Raw genomic sequence first — 23523 nt, 5'->3', positions numbered from 1 at the left:
ATGTGAACGATTGAGTAAATGTAAAAATAAACATGCTTAACTCTACACATGAAAACTTGTTTTTATAGTCTCTACTGAGAAAAGCTCTCCCATCTTATAGACTGAACAACTCAACTTTAAAAAGGGATAGAAAGGACTCCGCTAACCTTTTTGGTTGCCTGCCAACACAACTCGCAGACAAATGGGAGACAAGAATTAGAAGCAACTGATTCAATTATTTGACCTATGAGTCTCGTCTCTCTTTACCTCTTGCTTTTTAGTTCTGAATAACCGTAGGTTATAGCCCACACTGTGGCAACCAACCAATCCAACCCAAATAATATAGTCCATTCTGAACAAAGACCTTCAAACATATCGTTCCATCTTCTTGTGCATATAGAGGACTTTTATCAACCCCTTTAATACAAAGAAATTCAGTTAAATTATTAGTAAGACACTCCCGAGTACAACACTATTCTTGGTTTCTCTAGCATCCCCGCCCTCTGTCATTTATTGTATACCTCGCCCCCTCATTTGTCTCAAAGGAACAGACCTTCCTCCCCCGCGAGGCTCCCAAAGCTTCAGAACTCGTCTCCCTCCCTCTATCTTCTCTTTTGCATCCGAGTCTGGCGTCTTACTTTATCTCTTTAACCTAAGGACGTAGATCAGTCCATTGAAGTTTGTTTTTAAGACGTCAAAACATTTATTTACTATTGGACTGTTGTAACAGCCATTAGCCTCAGGTAATCCGCCTGTGAACACAATGGCAAAAACACTTGAGGACAACTAGCATTATGTTTACACAGCGAGCCTCATATTGGATTGACTCGTATGACTGCTTTTTGTTTACTTGCATAAGGACATAAGCAAAAGGTAGGACTGGACTTAAGCAACAATTACAGAAACACTCTGCCGATAGCAGGTTGTGTCTTTAGGTGAAGACTGAAGAGAAGCCAGCAAATCAGCTCTTCTTTTTACAGCTTTCCTCCCATGTGTCAGCCCATCCGAACTGTGTGGTTCCAACAATGTTAAGTAGCACACTATTATGTCTGGTAAATGACAATATATTTACATGCTTTCATGGCAAGACAAAATGAGAATCAGCCCCAGCCACAGCCTCCGCACGCACTGAGAAAAAAAGAGGCAGGCTATCTTTAATCACACTCACATACAACTGTGTTCTCAGTTTGGTTTAATTAGATCTCGGATAAAAAAAGAAAAAACAAACAGATAAATATGGGTATGGTTAAAATGTCCATGGGAAAATGAATCCGTCATATGTAAGATAAACGACTACATGCTTTAACATCACTAAACGCATTAATCATTAGTTATCTATTTCCCAGGACTCCTATTAAAACCTTAACCGCTCTTTCACTGCTGAAACATAAACAGCAGGGGTAACAGCGTGTGCCCTAAAGTGATGTCAGAAAACAATATTTCTGTCAGTCAAAAACTGTAAAATGACTCCAAAAATATGAAAATCGTGTCAAATAGACCGTCAGATGGCAGAGATAGCTTTGTTGTTTTACTGATCTCCGAATAAATAGGTGATCAAGTAGCTGACCCCCATGTCCGGTGGGTCTGCCGGTGGATGAGTGGAAGGCGGCAGGCTCATACTGAAACTGTGATTTCTGAATCATTTCTTTTACTGTCCTTTTTTCTGTAGAAGAAGTAAAGAAACCATAACTCAGGATTCATTTGTTGAGGTGCAATAATGACTCAGCAGCTTTGCGACATGAAGAAACTATTATTTTCCCGCTCTGGTCAAATGCATTACTTAAACCGGAAAGGGGGCGGGCCGTAATTCTGTCAGGAAGTGACGTTTGTGGTGGAAACTTCTGAAGCAATGGAGACGAAACTCGGAGAGACACGGGGAGAGCTGGAACTTTGATGGCAAACAATGAAGGTTTATTCTGAAGTTAACAGCCGGAGAATTGACAAGACATTTGCTGCAGCCACGAGTTGACAGAGCGGTTGCCACAACAACGAACCAAACTGTTTCTTTCTTTTTTTTAAATCATTATCTATGTATATTAAATCGGCTTCTTCCGATGACTTTAATCTATCAATTCTAAAAGTGACTGGTGAAGCCGTAAGCATTGGTGGATCCACCTTAAAAAATAACTGACTATTCACATTAATGTCCCCAGTTTGGATCTGGACAGGGACCTTTGTTGTGTGTCACTACCTATCTGGCTCTTCTCACATTCATTCGTCTCTCAAAAGAAAATGGGGTCGTGAAGAAAAAGCAACATGCTGTTCTGTGAACTGTCTTCGCAGAGAATGGATTTTTCACACATCAATGATATTAGCTAAAAGTGACGGCTGCTTCGTAGAGTACACACAATGTGTGATCAGGGGTCATCCTGAGCCTTTCCTCAGGAGCTGTGAGCATCGTAACTGCCAATGACCATTTCAGTGTCCACATTTTAACCCTTTCCTAATCTAACATTTTTTGTTTTCTATGATACAATCCCCCTGCCCTTCAAAACTCTAACTAGCCACCCGCCAGGAGGACACATTCCAAACTGCTTCAAATGATTTGTTTTGATCTAAGTCAGATGCATGAACTGGGTCAGATCACTGCAGGTACCGCAGCACACAGACCGACAAAAATGTTACACGCACAATTGAAGTTCTGCCCATGTTAGCAAACAAAGCAGAGCACTGAATTGTTCTGGTGAGAAAAATAACTTTCAGAACAAAGGTGGTTGTTTTGCTGTTTTTATACTCTTTAAATGATGTCTTCTCCATTACAGTTGAAGTAGCAGTGGTTGGGGATACTCTTGTTTTAAAACTCTACCTAAGCACATAAAATACAACTATTGAATCACCTTTCTGTACCCGTGTGATCAGTCCCGGTGTTTCAGTACATTTAAAAAAACGCATCATGTATTGTCACCATGGGTCCCATGAAATGCAGTTTTGTCTTTCAAGAGGAGGTGGACATAATAAAAGTGTGTGTGTGTGTGTGTGTGTGTGTGTGTGTGTGTGTGTGTGTGTGTGTGTGTGTGTGTGTGTGTGTGTGTGTGTGTGTGTGTGTGTGTGTGTGTGTGTGTGTGTGCACACATGCTTTTTGTGTGTTCCAATGCGTGGGTGTGTAAGTCTGAGTGTGCAATGTGTGAAGAGCTCTCCCTACAGTCATGTGGCAAGGGTGGGGGTGGGATTGCTGGTTATGTTGGATGCTGTATCAAGTGTACGCCTGAAGTTGCCTTGGAAACCTAACACAAAGAAGATCTCATCGCCATAACAACGCCCCCCCCCCTTCAACCTCCATCCCTCCCTCCCCCTTGTCGGCCGCCATCCAGCCCCTTCTCCTCTACCCAGCTTGTAACAAGTGGCAGATCTCCCCCCCCCCCACGTTCTCTTCCTATCTGCACACCCACTCACTACCATTAAAGCATTAACAGATGGAGAGAAGAGAGGGACAGGAGAGAGGGGAGAAAAGGGGGGGAAGAAACTAAAAGACAGACAGAAGGGGTGGCAGAGTGCGATCAATCGTGACGTCAAAAAAGAAACAGAGAGAAAGAGAGGAGGGAGTAAAAAAAAAAGATGGCAAATGCCAATACGATGGATTAAGCTGAGATGTGGAAGAATAAAGGAGAACGATTAAAAGAGAGGAAGGGGGACAGACAGATGGGGAGAAGGAAAACACGAGATGCGTTATGTGTATATAAAAAAGGCAGATAAACACAGGATATGAGGATGACTAGAGCATGTGATTCAGAAAAAACAAACATGAACCGGGGAAAGAGAGAAGAGAGAGGCCCCTGAGTGAATAAGTGAATTAAGGAAGAAAAAAAAAGGGAACAATTCATCCGCCCCTGCCTGGTGTTTCCCATTGATTCCTCTTGCAGCCGTTCTCAGTGAGTGTCCGTCTGCCAATAAATCAGCTTGTTAGCTGGACGGGGAGACCAAACCATGAATGTTACCACCTACCCTCACACACCTCCAGTTTCAATAATTTCACCAGAATGTCTACGTAGTGGAGAGACGGATCGTGCGACGGTTAACCTAACCTAACCTGCAGAAGTAACGGCTGGCTCTCAAGTGGGCGAGTTAAAGACAAACTCATTTTGGACAGCTCTGTCACTTGTCCACCCACCTGTTGCCGCGCACACCTCCTGGTTTCCCTCCAACCACTCTGATCCCTCGAATAGAAACGGTGAAACTCAGGATGTAATTGGCTGTTCGTCATGGCAGTAAACCAACATTTGAAGGATTTCATCAAAATAATGAAATAGTGACGGGTGCCGGGTCATGTTTGGGGACGGGTCCATCAATGAAAGCAGTCATGTAGACTATGAATGTGACACGACTATTCATTTCTTGATTTTATTGTAGGATAATAAATCCTCACACAAGTACATTTTCAGCACACACACATCCATGGATTCTCTGTGTGAGAATAACTCATTTCAGAGTGTAAATATCATAAAGAGGCAGCAGCTGACTCAGAGACACTTCTGTCACCTGAATGGCCAATTTGTGTCCATTCCATGAATCAGAGGACAGCTGACCACTTCTCATTTATTGTTCCTTCATTAAATATTCATAAAATAAAAATCCTAAAAACACTATTCCGATTTTAATGAATTAATGTTTGTAGTATATATATATATAAAAATCCTTTTGTATCGGATTGATCAACAATCTAAAATAACAATTATTTTTATGATTTATTATCAATGAAATAATGTAAAATAAAAGTTGCTTGATACAGTTTTACTAATGTGAGGCTTTATTGTTTTTTTCCTGTCATGTCAAAATACTTGTGTTTTACCATAACTTAAATAATAATCAAGTCTTATTCCAATCACATGTATTGCTCTACCCTCCTGCATCTATTCCTCTTTCTCTCCCCTCCTCCATCTATTCCTCTTTCTCTCCCCAATCCTCCCCACATTTCTCTTCCTAAAAAACAGCCCCTGCCATCTGTTCCTCCTCTTCTATCCTCCCACTCTGGCTCCATCTCTTTTCCTCTCTCCTTTCTGCTTATGCCTCCTCCACCTCCTCCCCCTCCTGCATCTCCTCTCAAGGCCTGATTGATAACAGCAGGGTCAGATGTGGAGCAAGGAGCTCCCCTCACGTGTTGCCTCTCCTCCAGAGCAGGCCGTCTCAGACGTCACTGACAGCCTCTGCTGGCATGCACTCAAACATAAGCACAGACACACACACACACACACACCGCTTAGACTTGCACTTTGGCACATAGTAAAGCAAGGGGAGCAGAACACATACAGACCAAGATATACATGCGCAACATCATAAAACCACCCAGGCAGACTCAGGCGATGGAAGGCACAGAACAATCGGAGAGTTTAACAGCAGATCAGCATCTCCCGTCTCCACCGCACACCCACATACAGCCCAACTGCCAGCTTATAGCGCCCTATCTGATGTATATGAAAAGCCTTCTTTAATCATGCCTTAAAAAATGCATATGTAGGGCTGCACGAAAAATATATTTAAGTGTGATAATATGGAACAATTGTGATATGATTTGCAATATAAAGGGGACATTTAGAAGTATTCACATTATTATTAAATGATAGTGTGTTTTTTGGAGGATGTGTACCAAACAAGGTTTTTAGGCTTATTCAGAATTATATTTTATTTTGTTTTTTACATTGTGCACCCCTACGCACATGTGCTACTCATACAGACGGGAGAGGACTCTGAAAAAGTGTTTGATCTGCTATATTAAAAAAGCAGCAGACAAGGAAATGAAAACGTTAAAACTAAAAAATAGGACAATTCAGACGGCGATGGATCCACTGTTTATCATCATGATCTGTTATCGATACATCTTTCATCTTTCCAAGTCTGTCTCCTGGTTTTGTCCTTCTGGCCCACTTTCATCTCTTCCCGAGAGCCATGCAAGGCAGGAACCGACCGATAAATCCAGCCCTGCATGCCCTCCTCCCCGGAGAGGATATATGTAATCTGGCTCTTATATGTCAGTGTGTGCTCAAATGCTGACCTCAGCAGGACTAACTCTGGGCTCCGCAGCGTTCACTGAATATCAGGATAATGTGGAAATCTAATCACATCATGTCCGCACAACACACGTTCATAAATTTGCACACAATCGCATTTTGGTGACGCAGCCCTGAACTTGCAGTATATGTAGATAGAGGCATAATAAAAAAGAATGCAGGAGGCACACAGACACACAGAAACACACACAATACCAGCACTATCCGTTATTGCTTTCTTTGCTTGTGCCAAAACAGATTTGACATGAACTTCTGTGTTGGTGAGGGCAATATGGTACATTTTTAAATGCATTATAGCACATTTTAACTGATAGTTACAAACACATCTTTCAAAATGTATATTATGTAGCGGCATTGCATCATACAAGAATGAAAGTAGCAGAAACCATCTTTAACGGACCTATAAAAGGAGCATTTTCAGATGTTCGCTTAGATTTGATCTCCCAAGAAGGGAAATAATAAGTTCTGGTATCTTGCATATTTCTTTACAATATGCAATCCAATACCTTGAATATAAAAAACGACCCATTGTCTAAGCTCACAATAAATGCATCACATTGCAAAGAAAGTCACCCTGCAGCAGACGGTAGGTAATGAGCCTTGTTGTGAATCCTATTGTGTCATTCTAGGTAAAATATGCAGTGCCGTGCAGGTACCAAATCTGCTGACATTTCATGACTGGTGGCTGTTGTGCGTCATACCAGAGTCAAACTACACACTAAGTGTCAAACAAGTCAATTATTGCCTACAGCAAATTGGAACCATGCCAAATGGATTGAGCGTGCTCTCCAAATACTGAATATACACCAGCAGGATCATGTTCTTGTGGAGGAATTCAAGGAATAGTTTTGTGACAGAGTACTGGCCAGCGGCAGTTTGTCTCATGATATTCAGCTGGAAAAAATTCATGGATAAGAAACACTACGGTTAAGTGGGGAAAGTGGAACAGAGCGCAATATTTATTTTATTCATTGTTTTTTGTCTGCATAAGAAGACCTGGATAAATCAGTAATCAGGGCTGTTCTGAAATGTTGAGGTTTTGGGAGCAGAGAGGCAAAGAGGAGGACCATCCCAGTGAAAAACAAGTATCAATGACAGGTGTACTGACATGTAAAGCTATCGAAGGAATGGTCTACTTTCTTTATGAATTAACAACGTTTTAAAAAGCGTCTCTGCAAACTTCTATCCGCTTATACACCTTTGACAGTGAAGTATGTCTCCCAAAGTGAGAGCCAGTTCTGTTTTACAGACACGATGAACTGGTAGTGCCAAGCAGCAGAACTCATTTATACGTTATTAAGTTATACCGTACACTCCCCTTCATTAACATGAACAGGAGCTGAGAACTATCCCTCCCTCACTGTGACACACAGGTGGCTGAACCTGTTAGGAAACACCAACCATGATATATGGAGCATAAACAGGAGAACAGACAGGCCCTGATCACAGAGCTTTTTCAGCAGCCTAGGGCCTAATTTTTCCTTAAAATCGTTGAAAAAGAGATAAGTGTTTTGCGTTGCCTCGAGTGCCGCTCTGATGTCTCGTGCTTTCTCAGGAGCACCCTTGAGTTAAATAAACTTCAACTGCTTTTGTTTAGGTGGTTCCCTAGCAGGAAAGCATGTAAAAATGCGCTGTGCCTCGTTTTTTCAACCTGCAAAATGCGCTGTGGGATCGGGGCTTTAGGAGTTTAAATAGTAAACTCCCTGTACCGATCCCTCAGCTCTGTGATTTATGGTTGTGAGAACCTGTGTGCTTGTTGGATTTATTACACAGAGGTTGTAATCAAAAAGAGATAACAGGGTTACAAGATATGCACCAACACTGGGTAAATCTGCGTTTTACATATATTAAAATCAAAAATATACACACAAACACACACTCAGGGTGTCCTCTGCTACAGATGTGCAGCTGGGGTTCATCAGCTTACACAACTTATGTCTGTAAATGAGACTTTTTTTGTCAATGTATTAACCCAGAAAGCGACATTATTGTCATACTCCTTTTCTTTCGGAGCCCGTCTCATTCTTTCTTTCCATTATCGTCAAGAAAGTAGTTACTCTAGTCTTCTCTTGCAGACTGTAACTTCCTCTTTCTATGACAAGGAGCTTCCAACATTATTCTCACGCTGTTTCAGTCCCCGTTTCCCACCATGCAACTCTCTTCTGACTCTCTTTACCTTTCCCATTATCTTACTGTCTCCATTTCCCTCCCACAAAAATGGTCTCTCTCTCTCTCACTCCGTCTCACCCCTCTTTCCTCTCCCTCTCCCCTTCTATTGCGCTTTCCAGAAGCCCTTAAAAGGAAGCAGCACTGTCCTGCTTATAGCTGCTGTTGGTGTTAACCCTTTGCCAGTATCATCAGGTTTGCTGAAGCTACTTAACCCCTGTAAGCTTGACTTAGCCTGATACCCTCTCCTATATTTGTCACGGTGTATGATCAACATGCCTCAAGCAAAGCCAGACATCAACTTCAGTCATTAGCCATTCCATGGTCAATTACTACGTTAAATTAATACTACACATATTCCAAACGTATGATACCTACTCACACAACAGCTTGAGTAGCCCTTGTGCAAGCGGCTGAGATGGTTTTGTTCCCTGAGAGCCAAAATGTACTTTTAGCAAGGCTCCAAACTAGCTTTGTTTACCAGGCTACCAATGTCATTTTAAATAACCTGGACTCAGTGGAAACCATACAAATCAATAAATGCTAAATGTTCTTCTTTACTTTATCCATTCGATAAAAGGTCAATAAAATAACAGATGTCCCGGGCATGCAGACAGGTTTTTTATGTATCCTGGTCTTTTTGGCATTTTAAATGATGGCTTTCAATTGTCAGCTTGTGCAAGTTCCTGTGCTGGAAGCAGTTGCATACAGTTTTCAAAGATGCAGTTTGGTTTTGGCTCATAAGTGAGCTGGAGGCAGCACCGAGATGTTAATTTGGTGTTGATTCTTGGTGAAATTGCTAGTGCTTGCAACCCTTGTAAATAACAGTGTCCTTTTTCATGGTAAACATTTATATAGTGAATGGTAAAGAGGACTTTTTAAACTAGGAAAATCTGGTGGTAATAATCAGCTGAACGAATGCCTCAAAGCCTTCTGTTTGCTTGTGTCCATACTGGCAAACCTTTATTTACACAACCACTTACTACATGGTTAACTGAATATGATAAAACACACAACGATCTGATTAAGCAGCACATCCAGTGAGTAACTCAAAATATAGGTAATTCAGCTTCTCTAAATAAATCAGGCGTGCTTCTATCACGCCGTTCGCGGATTAGATTATTTGATTTGGTTGTTTACATTACAAATCTGAATCATCGCATATTCAAACTGAGTTGGACAGGATGTATTGACACTAAAGCAGTCCACCAGCTACTGTTTTATGCTTTGGTAAAAGTATTGGAAGTGCAAACATGCTGATGCCAATTAGAGGTATTTTCAATGATTCCTATCGCGTCATTGATAACGTGCTTATTTAGTGCCTTCAGAAATCCAAATCAAGTTAAACAGGCCACAAGTTAATGCCGTAAAAGAGACTCTTTCACAAAGAACCAAAGGGGGATATTTTTTAACAACTTAACAATATCAAACAAAGACACAAGCTGTGCTCCAAGGAAGCAAGACTAACCAGCTTTCTGTGTCAACTTAATTCAAGGGCGGATACTTACCGTGTTAATTCCCAACCTGCCCTTTCCACTTTACTACAGAACACTCTGCGCTGAGTAATCCAAGTAAGGTCACAGGTCATTAAAAGTAGATTGGACTGTCCTGGCTAGAGACGTAAGAGCATTAGAAGACTACAGAATGACATCCTCCGATAAAACAAATAAAAAGACAAAATACTACAGGATTCTAGATTTCATTTCTGTGTTGAACGTCCATTTCTAATGCCAGTCTAAACAAATATATTTGAGACGTGAGAAAACAGACAAAAATGTGTGATTATGACTTGAGGAGGAACATTTATAGGAACCACTAATGTAAATAACTGACTGTAGATGTTTATGGGTTGCTTTTCACAGACTTGTTTTCCCAGAGGGGAAGAGGAAACGGTTTCTTTCTCTCATTGACATGTTGCCCCAGCCCCCACCACCAAAACAAATTCTTGGAAGCAACACAATTGTGTGTGTGTGTGTGTGTGTGTGTGTGTGTGTGTGTGTGTGTGTGTGTGTGTGTGTGTGTGTGTGTGTGTGTGTGTGAGTGAGTGAGTGAGTGAGTGAGTGAGTGAGTGAGTGAGTGAGTGAGTGAGTGAGTGAGTGAGAGAGTGAGAGAGAGAGAGGGGAAGCAGGCACTGGTCATAACTCATTCTGTGTGCTTTCATCAAAGCTAGTGCACAGTGTAGTGTGAATTACACCACTGCTGAATAACATGTGCAATCAAACTTCTAAATATACCCCAAATACCTTCAATCGGTCGAAGCATTTATCTTTGAGCATTCACCCTTGATGACGTTTCCTAGTTCCCAGAGTCCACCCTTTTATTATTGACAACCTGTATGATTATAAACCTGCAGGACCTGATCAACGTCGTGCGTCACAGAATGTGGCTGACAGGAATTATTTTTCTGACCTTATCTATGATGGAGTTTATGATCCCAGCAGCAGCAGGTTTTCTACAACATCTCAGACGGAAACAAAAAGTTTATAGTCTCTGACCCCGGGAGCTGGTTTCATTAAAACATAATGCCCTCAGGAAAACTCACAAGCGCTTGGCCTTTAATTATTTTGAGGTGGTGACACCGTTGCAGAGATGAAACCCTGGAGACATTTCATGGACCAGTGTTATCTCAGCAGCCTGGGATGTGGCTAATCCCATGTGTGGTAGAGGCAAGCTGAAAGACATTAATAATTGAATGCCCCAACATCTGGTCTTTAGTCTCAAATCTCCACATGACAAGCACAGCAATATATTTTCATATCCACAGGATGATGCTCAATTTGGGTTCCCAGGGTGAAAGCATTAAAAAAAAATGCACAAGCTACATCCTTTAAGACATTAAATACACAAGCATGGGACAATATCTGGTCCTGTTTGCTGGTAAAACATCCAACTGTCCGGAAAATCTTAGTGGCCGGCCTGCGGGTAGGAGAGAGCAACATGTCCTCATCAAACCACTGGGGTGTAACATAAACAGGGGCAATCTAGTCTGTCGTTACGTGACCATTTAGAGTCACAAAAGAACTCAAACCTCCACATTCTCAGGCCAGTGTTTAGAGTTGGGTCATTAAAAGGAGATACCATTTCACTTGGAGCCAACGCTTACTGTGCCATTGAAACTAAGGATGTACGCTTCCTTCAATCAGACTATACAGCTCCGGAAAAAATTAAGAGACCACTCCAAATTATTCTTAAATCTTTATCTCTACATGTATGGCAGCCATTCCAGTGTCTGTTGAAGTCCAACACAGAGCAAAATTGTCAGTAGTTAATAGAATACAATAAAAAAATGTAATTTAACTCAAAGACAAACCTATAAATAATAAAATGAGATGATGATAATGCTGAAGTGGACTCTTAATTTTTTAGTTAATAGTGGTTTGAGTAAAGCAGACTAGGAAGTAAGGTGTTTTAATCAATATGCAACTATAAATATGGAGACTAAACAGCAGCACAGACAAAAAAGACGATGACTTGTGCTCTTTCTCTATCTCAATGACAACTTTTTCCTCACTTGCGGACAGTAAACAGCACGGCTGCCCTTTAAGAAGACACATAATACGGGGGGTTGCAATACAGCGACTGCTTTATGAATGCGTGTCATATCAAGGCTATACAAATATACTGATAATGATACTTGTTTAAGAGAGGGGAGGGCTGTGTACTAATACTGACCTCCGACTTTCTTTATCTGAATCGTGATTATACGAGGCCGCTGCCCATCACTGTCACTTATGTCAGCCAGAGCAGCTTCAAGGCCAGTGGTTTCTATGGTGACCATGACTGTGGCAGTTTAGGACACTGTTGAAAATCTAGTATGCGGTATTAAAAAGCCCCCCCAGTGAATCTTTATCTAATAAGATGTATTATTAAGCTGTTGGGCTCTGGGGTCTAATAGTGATGGTAATCGGAGTAAATTATCTTTTTGTGACTTTAACTGTGTGTGTAAGTAGGTGTAGTGTTATGGAAAAGTAACAAGAGGCATAATAGCTGAAGTGTAGAGCTTATAAAAGATACCTTGTTTCACATAATCGCTGGACTGTTGAGTTGACCAGTCAGAATGATGTCTGGGGCAGGGTGTGATACAACCACACGCTGGTCTTTGTCTGTTCAGCTGTCTGCTCTAACAGATCATTTGGCAAAAAAGCAACAATCATGCTTTCTCGTAGGACCCGTTTTATGAGGAGGCTGAGAAACTGTTTGGTTTTTACCTGTGACTGAGTTTACAGGGCTAAAGTTCATTTCTCAGCCTGGTCTAAAGCTACTCTGACTAAGTGAGAACAGTATGTAATTCACAGTGACATATTTTACCACGCATTTTCCACCTTAATTTAAAAAAATCTACATTAGCCCACATCTTCAGAAAATGTAGGCCATTGTCACTGTCATGCAATCCGTTACTCCATCCAGACTCGCAGTCTGAAAAACCACAGTTTAATCTTGTCTCTAAAAAGCTATAAACCCCTGTGGTAGATTGGAATAGATCAAAAACATATTTTATCCCTCAGAAATCCAAAGCATGGTCATGTTGTGCTGCTGACACTCGAGGGTCACGGATAACCAGACTGGCCGTCTGTTTATTCTCTCTGTGCCTGCAGATTTGACAAATTCTAACCAACCAATCCAAGGTGAGGCATGTCTGTCTGCATGAGTATCTTTGAAGTAAACAGTTGGGTTACAATTATTCCAATAATCATCACAGTTTCCAAGAACACTATATGGTATACCTATGAACCATGTCTATATTATGTCTGCAAAGGTATATGAAAGAGTAGACGGACCCCTCAGCCAAATCCAACATTAACTGCATTTGGCTGGTATTTGATGCTGGCTCTAACCTAATGGTTTCTGTCTCATTCAATCTCTTCCCATTCATGTTTCCCTTCTTTTCTCAACACTTCTCCCTCTTGTTCATTCACTCTTTCTCACCATGCCAGAGACGGTTCTGCTAAACTGTCCTTATAACTCCCTTTCTCTCTAAGCCATCTTGTCTAATGAGATTGGGCCTGTACCTTGAGAATAACACATGCAGAGCGAGGGAGACAGGGGGATAGAGAAAAGGGAAAAGTAGGCTCAGAGGACACAGGGTGAGAGAGTGATGGGAGGAGAGTGATGGGTGACAAATGAGGACAGATGCATACATTTACTGCGCTTTTCTAGTCAGCATTCATCTGTTCACACTCATTTATACAGAGGCAGATGCAGCAATTCACATTGCCACACACCCATCATGAGTTATTAACACTTTCACACACACACACACACACACACACACACACACACACACACACACACACACACACACACACACACACACACACACACACACACACATGCCATCGGGAGAGAGACAGGGTTCAATGTCTTGCCCAAGGCCACTTCATGTTGACTAAAAGGCCGGAACCACCGACCCTCGAACAACTATACCCCGAGCACTATCCTCCCAAAAATAAAGATTCAGCGTAGAGATTTAAATGTTTGATTGCTGAATTTGAGGGGAAAAAAGGGCTGAAGAATGTGCACGCCAGAGAAAATAGGAGGATAAAATCTCAATGTGTTGCTCAGTCACTCTGAGCATGGTTAAAGCCCATGTAACAAACCCAATAATGGAGGACACATTGAGCGTGTCACTGTGACCTGCTTTCACTGGCTTTTCATGTGCCAGTGTAGAAAATGATAACAGAGGGATGCTAGGTAACCACCCAGAGCCAAAACCCTCGGACAATTCACCCTTATCTCACATTGCTAGGGTTGGGAAACGCTGTCAAAAAAGAACTGCTCGTGGCAAGTTTATCTACGCCACTATTTCAAGTAACCAACCATTGTTTTATTCAATGAAATATCTTGTCGCCTGATAAAGCAGGATATAGGGCAGATTTTAAATCAAATCACTGAATACATTTACATCGCTTGTAATGATTTGTTTTTGCAAGGGAACATTTGCATGGCAGTTATATTGCTGAATGTGTGACAGGACGCTGTGAAAGCTCCAACACAAAAAATCAGGGTTCAGACGATGATTATTAATATCTTCTCACTTTGGCTAAAGCATTGTCTTAAAGCTTGAATATTGGTTTAGCTTGTGGACTTAAATGTAACTTAAAAATGTGTATTACAAAAGATAGCATTTGTCAAACAGGACAGCTTGAAGGGAAAAGCGTGCGTTTGATTCTCAGGAAGGACTAAGGATCCTGAACCCTCTCTTGACTCCCGTTTACAGTCAGCATTGATCGCCGGTGGACTGATTCCCACATCCTCATCCTGTTATTTGTCCACTCTCTGCCCAGCTCATCCCCCTCCTCAGTCTCCTAGATCCTATCCCATGCCCTTTTCTCTACTTTCCCTCTGCACTCCCACTTCTCTCCCGAGGGAAGAATTCATACACAGGCATACTTACAGTGTCAGTATCATTATGTCAGCGACGGGTTTGTATTCCAGCTGCTATTAAAATATAATTAGCATTTTTGTAACAATTTATCTAAATAAAGCTCATCCCATGCATTATTCACAAGTGACAATAATGAGGAGTTTTAAAACACTGGAATTTAAGATTCTAAAAAAAATGTTTACAGCTCCCATCTTCCACTGGGATCCTTCATACCCTCTTGTATTCACCACATCCCCCACCCAGAAATGTCCCCCCCTATGTTTTTTTTCCCTTCCGCCCCTCTGTAAAGAGAGGGACAGGGGTCAGTTTGGGGTCACGGCCATTACATGTTACTCATTCAACCACAAAGCTTTGCTGGAAAACTCTTTGCTGCCTCTTATTTAAACTCAAAGTGGGAATTTCCATTTTTCATGGCATGATAAAAGGCTTTAACAAAGTTTTATTTCAAAAGAACATAAATTAAATAATACAAAGGAGATGTGATCCTCATGAAAGGGACATGTGGCTTTAATTCCATTTCCATGTTGTTCCTATCTAGCAATGCAGCCTGAGGTGAGAGGTGATTTTGTAATGGTTTGTAAATTCACAATAACAGTATAAAGAGAGGTGTGTGTGTGTGTGTGTGTGTGGCGTAACACATCCGCTCTAATGGAGATGACTCGGAGTAGGAGGTTAACACATTTACATAAATGTTTTTGAGGCAGTGATCGGAAAACAGTGTGACCTAGAGATCCGGTGTGTGTTGGAGCTCCAGCGGAGGAGGACGTACCCTCACTGGCTAACGGACTGCCCACCCCCCCACCCCACCCCACCCCGCCCTACAGTTCCTCATTTTTCTAGTGCCACTAAAGATAGCTGGAGGGCAGAGAATGAGGAAGTACCAATGTTCAAATAATGTCATTGCTTAAATGACGCAGGCCAGATCGTACCTCAGCCCATCTGCCGGTGTCTCGTCGCGCTTCTCTTCTCTTTCCATGTTATTGTTCCCCTTTGTCATTTTCAATTTGTTCCCTGATTGTTTTCTTCCTGTTTTGTCTCTGTTCTTGCAAAGGAAGACTAGCTTTCCACTATGGCATTCTAACGGGATCCGTAATGCAAAAACAAACAAATATGCTGCTCTGTTTATTTCCTTTCAACCACATGAGTGTCCATGTGAATGCGCACACACATCGCCTCGCATGGAGACCAGATAAAGATGGGTACAGGAGGACAGACTTTTAATGGTTCATTTTCACGTGATACAAAAGTGTGTCTTGAACTGTGGCCTATGAAATGACAAAATGATTTCCACTGCAATGTAGCACTATGTCAAGTGTTTCCTTCTCATCCCCGCCACACAATACACAGCGTCTCTCTCATCCTCACCGTTCATGTTTTCAGATGTGTTTTTCTCTATTCACTGATACAGACAGAGACAGGGGTACAAGGAAAAAAAGAAGTATGCTTAAAGGAAGATATACATGTAGAAACACAAGTAGACAGGTGAAGGAAAACGTACAGAGAAATTCAGAGAGGGACTTCAAAAGATAAGAATGGCAATGGCGGTGACAGCAGACTGGCTTTATTAAAGGAATGATTGACGGGAAACCATCAAGAAAATAAGATGATCAACACGTAGAGAAAAAAGACATTCATTGCAAATAGAGAAATGAAAAATGTAAGAACAAGCAAGATAGAGAGCAGACATACAGGTTGAAATGAAAAGACAAGTCAGAGAGACAAACAGCGGTCAGACATGATCCGTCTGAGGGCTTTTCCACTTAGCGCTGTCAATCAGTCAGCCAGCCAGGTCTGTCGGGATGCTAGGCTGCAGGCTAAAAGCCGACTGGGGACACACACACACACACACACACACACACACCACACTGCAGCCTGCTGATCAGGTCACCTGTTGCACTGAGACCAGTCCAACACACACACCTATACAGACACATGTACGCACTGAAGGACAGGGGCACCACCCACACACACACACACACACACACACACACACACACACACACACACACACACACACACACACACACACACACACACACACACACACACACACACACACAGTGCCAATTGTAACTCTGTATAATGTTGATTTATCACACACAACTGACAGGAAAATGTCACACCACAGAAACACTAAATGAGTGAAAATGAAGAGAGTAGGATACATTGACAACAGATTACAATATAGACTTGTATAAATCACCAAAATTACACCATTTCTCATAGCAAGACACTGAATTGTTTTCCTTCTAATCATCACAAATGGACCACATGAGACAAACTACTCAGGAAATGGAACCAGCGTTACTTTATTCTATATTTCTCATAAGAAAATGGCACCCAAAATAAACCTGATCCTGTTACAAGCATTACATCCTGGGATCCTGGGAAGTTAGGGTTAACTTAGCTGAGACATGAGTTGCATTACACAAAATTTCAACTTCATTTCTCAGAAGGAGGTGCAGGACACAAACATGGCAGTGGAAAACGAGGCCAAAGTGGGTAACATGTGACAGAAACAAAAACAACTGAAACTGATTGTGGTTCAGGGGGTCACATGTCACACTTACTTTAATTTTTAATAGGTTTTTTGTTGTTTTCCACTGAAAAATAAAATAAGAGAAACAACGGCGGGCACACAAAATCATTCACCAGTAGTATACTAAACCTCAAAACCAAAGCACCTGAATTAAAGGAGTCAAACCACAATATGTAATCGATTTCACATTATGTAAGGATGTCAGCCCGAGTAAACAACACTTTTAAAACTTTTTCCAGACACCTAGCTTAAAAAAAAGGCGTCTATGTGCCACTTCCAAGGTTTTAGGTATAGGCTTTAGTTGTATTCAGCAAGCAACAGGTCTGACGTCATAATTGTAGACAGAGTTCAGAAAACGAAAAGCAACCATCTGGGAAAATTCACACTTACTGGTGCAACAGTGCAGCTGCCCTGAAAAGAAAACCATCTCCCAGCTTCTGTTGATGTTATGAGTGCTCTCTGCTTTCAAAATACCAGTGCTCACATAATCAACAAAACACACCTAGGCAGGATTTTGAAAATACTGACTCATGCTTTTCGAGAAGAAGTAAACACTCCCCCCCTTATAGATTACAGCATTTTAAACATAACTTCCAAGATTTTTCAAAGTCAAAGATGTATATTCGGTAAATCCAGCTTAAATAAGTAATAATGTATCCAGGTGATTTGTCATTTAGCGTCAAAGCTGCGTTATATTCTTTAGAGAGTAAAATGAAGTAAGTAAGTAAGTAAGCACAAGTTTACTGTTCTTCTTCTTGAAGACTCTCCGCCTCTCTCCATCATTTTTCTTTTAATATAGTACCCGCTTTATCCCAGCTGTCCTTCTTTTAAAAACACATTTAATCATGTCTATTATGATAACTGGGACTCATCTGTCCCTCCATCCATCTTCTTAGTAAAAAGCCCCACTTATTTCAGTCACAGAGACATCCCCTTCTGTTTCATTTAGTTAGCACGCACTGCCAGACTGACAGTAGACAGGCCAGCTCCATGGAAAAAGAAAACACGCACATATTAGGAAGAGCGCTTTTCTATTGCAGCCTTTTCTTTCATCTACCACTGAATGAGTAAGACAGAGTGTACCAGGTAAGTCAGGGGATCCTTTCCTGGAGCAGTATTTGGAAGTGCAATCCTAAACTAAACTTTTCAGCAACATATAGCAGCTCTAAATGAATGGCTTATCTCATCAATTAACCTTTGTCCATAAAGAAAAGTGTATCTTCAAAATCTTTGCCCCAACATCACAAGACATGATGAAGGTACAACAGTTAGTGTGTATCCAAAACAATATCTCCTTTTGTTAAGCAGCTTACGCCTGTGTCGTTATCCTGCTGTGGATTAAGGCGGCGGGAGTAAGGAAAATAAAGCATGTAAAATAGGACGTCATGTTTTAGGGGGTATACTGCCCTGTCCATGGGAATTGCATTACCAGCTACCGAACTCATTTACATTTCAGGCGTTTAGCCGACACACTCATGCACAGCCATTTCCTGCAGCGCAAATAAAAGGTTAAGAGCACACGGGTGATTCATCGTATATGCAAGTAGACTAATAAAAGAAGACCAGAAGAGTGTCAAGATTTTTTTTTACAACAGATACAGCTCATGTCCACGTTACACAACCTGACATATCACTGTGAAGCTATCAAGGCTTTTCTAATAAATTCTTGAATCCTAATCCCAGGTCCAAAGACTTCTGCCGTACAGAGAGCTGCTCTATGTCTCAGCTCAATACAATGTTTCACTGTGGTCAGATTTCGGTTAATCAGGGGGGGGGCGAGCAAAACACCAAATGAGCCTTTGGTCTACCTTAAGTAGGTCATCGCCTGAGGAATGCGGCATTATGTACAAGAAACCAATGCTTAAAGTGCGACAGTTACATTTTTCAAACCTTTTTAAGGATGTTAAAGAGTCAGGCCTTAGTGAAGGTGCTCTAAGTTGACACTAAAATTCTGACAGCATGTCAAATACACATTTTTATATTTTAAAACATAATATTAAGTACAACCAGACCAGGTTACATGGTAAGATTAAATGTATTTTGCCTTAAAATGTAAATCCTTTGTATTCTAGCTTAACTGGTGCTATAACTGTATTGTATTTTTGTCCGGAGATTGGTTTGGTGCAAGGTTTGAAATAAGGGCCGAACAACTAATTGAACTCAAACCGAAATTGTTTTTTGAAAGGAAAGTCAGTTTTCATTTGTTATAATTATGCTATCACCAACAATAAGGTTGCCAAGTAGTACACACACACACACACACACACACACACACACACACACACACACACACACACACACACACACACACACACACACACACACACACACACACACACACACACACACACACACACACACACACACACACACACACACACACACACACACACACACACCTAAATTAAAAAAGTTATTTGAGGGGATTTTCTTCAAAAGGGAACTGTTTTGGAGCATGTGCTGTTGAACTAGAGGCACTATAGTACTCTTTATACCTATGGGCTACAACAGCGGTCAGGCAGGAGCACATGATGTCTTCCATCGTACAGGCCTGTGTTGTTCCCATCAGGACTGGAAGACCCCTGGGGAAGTGTACACAAGCCACGCTTGATAATCTACTGTCATGGATGTCACGTGTGTGACCCACAGCATCCAGGCAGAAGTCTCAACAATGTCAGCCCCCTGTCCTTTATTGCCTCCTTGGATGATGAGTAGAAAATGCTGAATAAGTGATCGCTAATCAAAAAGCACTGAGAAGAATTGCTGTATTGCGTCACAGGGCTGGAATTTGAACGGGCGTGAAACCAAGTCATAACACATCTGTTCGCCTTTACACACGCAATCTCAGACATAACACACACACACACACACACAACACACAACACACACACACACACACACACACACACACACACCTGTTTGAAAGCAGCCAAACCCCACTTGTGAGAGCATTGAAACAGAATCTGTAATCCCCCTTTTACGCTGAGCCAGCTTGTACCAATCTCCAAACTTGGCCAATATTGCTTCAGCAGAGATGAACACTGCGCATATGGGGCATGATAAATATCATTAACCTATAAATGCAACCGAGTAAAACTAGAACTAAAGATTCAACCTATCTGCCGAAGTCGCTGTAAACAAATCTGATGAATTCAACTTTTTCTTTTACCCAGCAACTAGATGTTACACTTCACCAGTTTCAGTATCTGCCAATGATTCTGGGAGAGAAGAAACATGTTCTTTCTTCAAGCATTTGGCCTTCCACACACATAAAGCCTTGTGAAATGTTGTCATTATAACAGAAATGTTGCAGATCATTCAATTTAAGAAGATAAGCGAGGAGAAGTTCCCTGATCATCACAGCTGATCATTCACAATGGAGGAACTCATTGAGAAAACAGAACCCCCATTCACGAGGTAGCAGCCCCCGGCTCCGCAGCATGCTGATGCGATGTAGGCCACGCTACTCTCGGCAGTACACAGCAGAGCAGAGCTGTTGAGCAACTTGCATCTTCTGCCAGTGTGAGAAACACTGGGGATTGATGCGAAAGGAGGCATGGCATGACTCCTGCTGAAGGTTGTGATGTGGGCCTCTTTCTGTTTTCTGCCAGTATGGATCTAACTTTCAGAGTGAATTCTGTTATAAGGGTTAAGTTTTCAACATACCACTTAAAATTGCAAAGTGTTATAGAATGTTGGCGGCCATCGAACTCCAATTTCATATAAAAATGTCTTGTAACTTTTTTTCAATGCTTACAAATCAAGTGTAAAGAGTGGAACGTTTTATCAAGGTCTATGTAGTCACGGCACAATTTACTCTTTTTAAAACTTTAATATTTAACAGTTTATTAAATTATTTGCCTTGAAAGCTATTTAAAGTAAAACTAGCCCCTTTAAGGCCTTCATGGTTTAAATCACAAAGATATATAGTACTATTTTAGATCCTGACAGTCAGACAGACAAGGAGAATGGAAACCTTGATTATATGAGTGGCAGATGAGGGCTCCGGCTGATTGGAATGGGATTTTCTGGGTGCAAGTATGGCAGGCCTCACACACTTGGATCAATCTGACTCTCAGGCAGAGATGAAATTGATTCCGACTACATCAGTGACAGCACTTCGAGCTTCACCTTCTCTTCCACTCTGACACAAAACACACACTTACGCTCTCTTTCATTCTGTCACTCAAGTGGACAGTCAACACAACAGGTGACAATCATAACAATACATAAACTTACGCTCAAAGTCAGAATCCTCGTCATCGTCGTCATCATCCCCGTTGGACTCTGTTTGCATGGGCTCTCCATCAAACATCACTCCTTTCCCCATCTTGCCACCAGCACCGGCCCCATCTTGGCTTCTGGTGTCCCGCAAACGGGTGAAGTACTGTACTGCAAAATCCACCAGGTCTGACGGCCTTTGTCGCAGCACCTCCACAGTGTACCCTTGCAGCAGTTCTGTCAACCCCACTGGTATCTCAATACTCATGGCTGTGTGTGGCTCAGTGGCGGTGTATTCTATCTATCTACAGAAGGAGAGAAAATGAGTCAGAATTTGCTTTGGTACTGAGTCATACTTGTAGCCCAGTCCTGGGCTGTGATGTGGTTAAGGCTTGCTTAATCGTTGCTTTGAACAGCTGACTTTTACTATATGGCAGTACACTGTGTGCCCCGTGTGGCCTGCGAATGTTAAGTGGCTGATGACAGCTCTTCATAGCAACTGAAATGTATTGTGGCAGCCTGGGTAACTGAAGGAATGACCATCGAGTGTGACAGCTGAACAGTTACTGCACTAGCATGTATGAAGGTAGTGTAATGACGTACATGAAGTGTTGCTGTGACATTGTCACTGAGCGGCCACTTATCTAGGGTTGAGCCAAGAACACACAGTTCCCACAGCTGCACTAGCAGATATGAGTCCAACATTTGCCAGATGGGAAAGAGATAAACAGTTACATTAGCTGGCTTTCAGCAACATTATTACTAGAAACTGAGCTGTCAACTTGGGTGGGTTGCCGGCTCGAACTAGCTAGCAAAGCAGCTAAGAGGCTAATGTTCATGACAACTGGTTTACTGCCCTTTTCGATCCACAGATAGCTAGACTTACCGATTTAACCTAGATAACAAATAATGTATGCAGTAAACGTAGATAGGTTATGTTTCAAGCGTGTTCTTACTTCAAAAAAGCATTGAGCATTAGCTTTCTTGCCCCCTCCAAGGGAGCCTTTACCGTTAGCTCACGCTATAATATGGCGCACTGGCTGCAGGGAGCTAAGCCACAGATAAGTGGCCGGCTAGATAAACGTTCCCATGCAAGCATAGCATGATGTAAAGCACAGTTAAGCTGTAAGCTAACCTAACGTTACTGTGTGTCACTTACGTGAGAATCTGTCTCCCCGGCTAAACTAGCCAGTCCCCTCCTTCTTGGTGTCTTCCTTGTTCTCTCTTATTTCGTCTCTTCTTTTTAGCCAGTCTCTTTGCCAGTGTAGCGACCGTATACCTCCACAGAAAACCCCGGTCCAACGTTAAAGCCAATAAATGTAACGAGTGTGTCGCTGAGCTAACCTTTTGGGGGTAGTTTAGCTCGCCAGCCAGCTGCACAGCGATGCTGGCTAAGTTGACAGGAAAAAGCAGCCGACTTCACCGCTGCAGCCTCTTACGACGTCCACGCACTTGGGGAGGGTGGGACTTGCTGTGGCAGTATGGAGAGCTGGCTAGCTGGCAGGCTAACTCGCTAAGAGCTGCTAACTAATTGTTAGCATCTGCCTGTTTTTCCTTGGCTATCTGTCGAGCGACTCCTCTCCTGGAGACACTAGTAAAGTCAGCTGCTGCAGCCAGGTGACAACAAGTCAGCGTTTTGCCACACCACTTTTAAGTGCAACCCCAAGTATCGACAAAAACTATTTTGTATTGTTAATCCAGCAGTGTTTCAGCTAATTACATCAAGAGAAGCCTGCAGAAATGAACTGAACACACGTTTCTTCCCTCCCGGCGAAACACTCCGCACTAGACGCACGAAATGAACCGCTGCCTGTAGCCAGCGTGAGGAGGCGTGGCTACTGAGTGAGAAGAGAGCGTTTGACATTGATTGACAGAAACTAGGGACCAATCCGAAAAAACGTTCTGCATACCCTAGCCAATTGGATAGTGTTATTTAAATAAAGGCGGGATACAAGGCAGAACTATATTCATACTCTCAGAATAGGACCACACCCACAGAAGTGGCATCGACAATTTTGTAGATATCTCAAGAAATACTAGAAAATAAAAAATATATACTCTCAAACTAATTCCAACCAACATGCCTGGATTTGTAAAGACTAAAAGAAAACGTGTTTTCTCTATTGTAAAATATGTTCTAATATCTATTTTTGAAAGAGTTCATATTAGAGGGATGAATCTTGAAAACATAGCTGTGATGTGATATGGAAATAACAAACAATCCTATATAA

At 41.9% G+C, this 23523-nt stretch overlaps 1 protein-coding gene across 3 annotated transcripts in view; it reads right to left on the bottom strand.

The window, feature by feature from the left end:
• The window catches only part of prkar2aa (protein kinase, cAMP-dependent, regulatory, type II, alpha A), a 41069-nt gene extending 17962 nt beyond the window's left edge, over positions 1 to 23107 (bottom strand). Inside the window, exons 1-2 of one of the 3 annotated variants that reach the window (XM_063886553.1) lie at positions 22452 to 23107; positions 21311 to 21597 (exon numbers count right to left, since the gene is read on the bottom strand). In XM_063886553.1, coding sequence (XP_063742623.1) covers positions 21311 to 21560 — 250 coding nt within the window. In that variant the 5' untranslated portion in view covers positions 21561 to 21597; positions 22452 to 23107. The remainder of the gene's footprint in view (positions 1 to 21310; positions 21598 to 22451) is intronic. The other 2 variants (XM_063886560.1, XM_063886567.1) reach the window with 2 other exon arrangements.
• Between the last annotated feature and the right edge of the window lie 416 nt (positions 23108 to 23523).

This window comes from Eleginops maclovinus, chromosome 1 (assembly GCF_036324505.1).
Source record: "Eleginops maclovinus isolate JMC-PN-2008 ecotype Puerto Natales chromosome 1, JC_Emac_rtc_rv5, whole genome shotgun sequence".
NCBI lineage: Eukaryota > Metazoa > Chordata > Actinopteri > Perciformes > Eleginopidae > Eleginops > Eleginops maclovinus.
The sequence above is the reverse complement of the archived record's forward strand: the minus strand, read 5'-3'. Positions and strand labels throughout refer to the sequence as shown.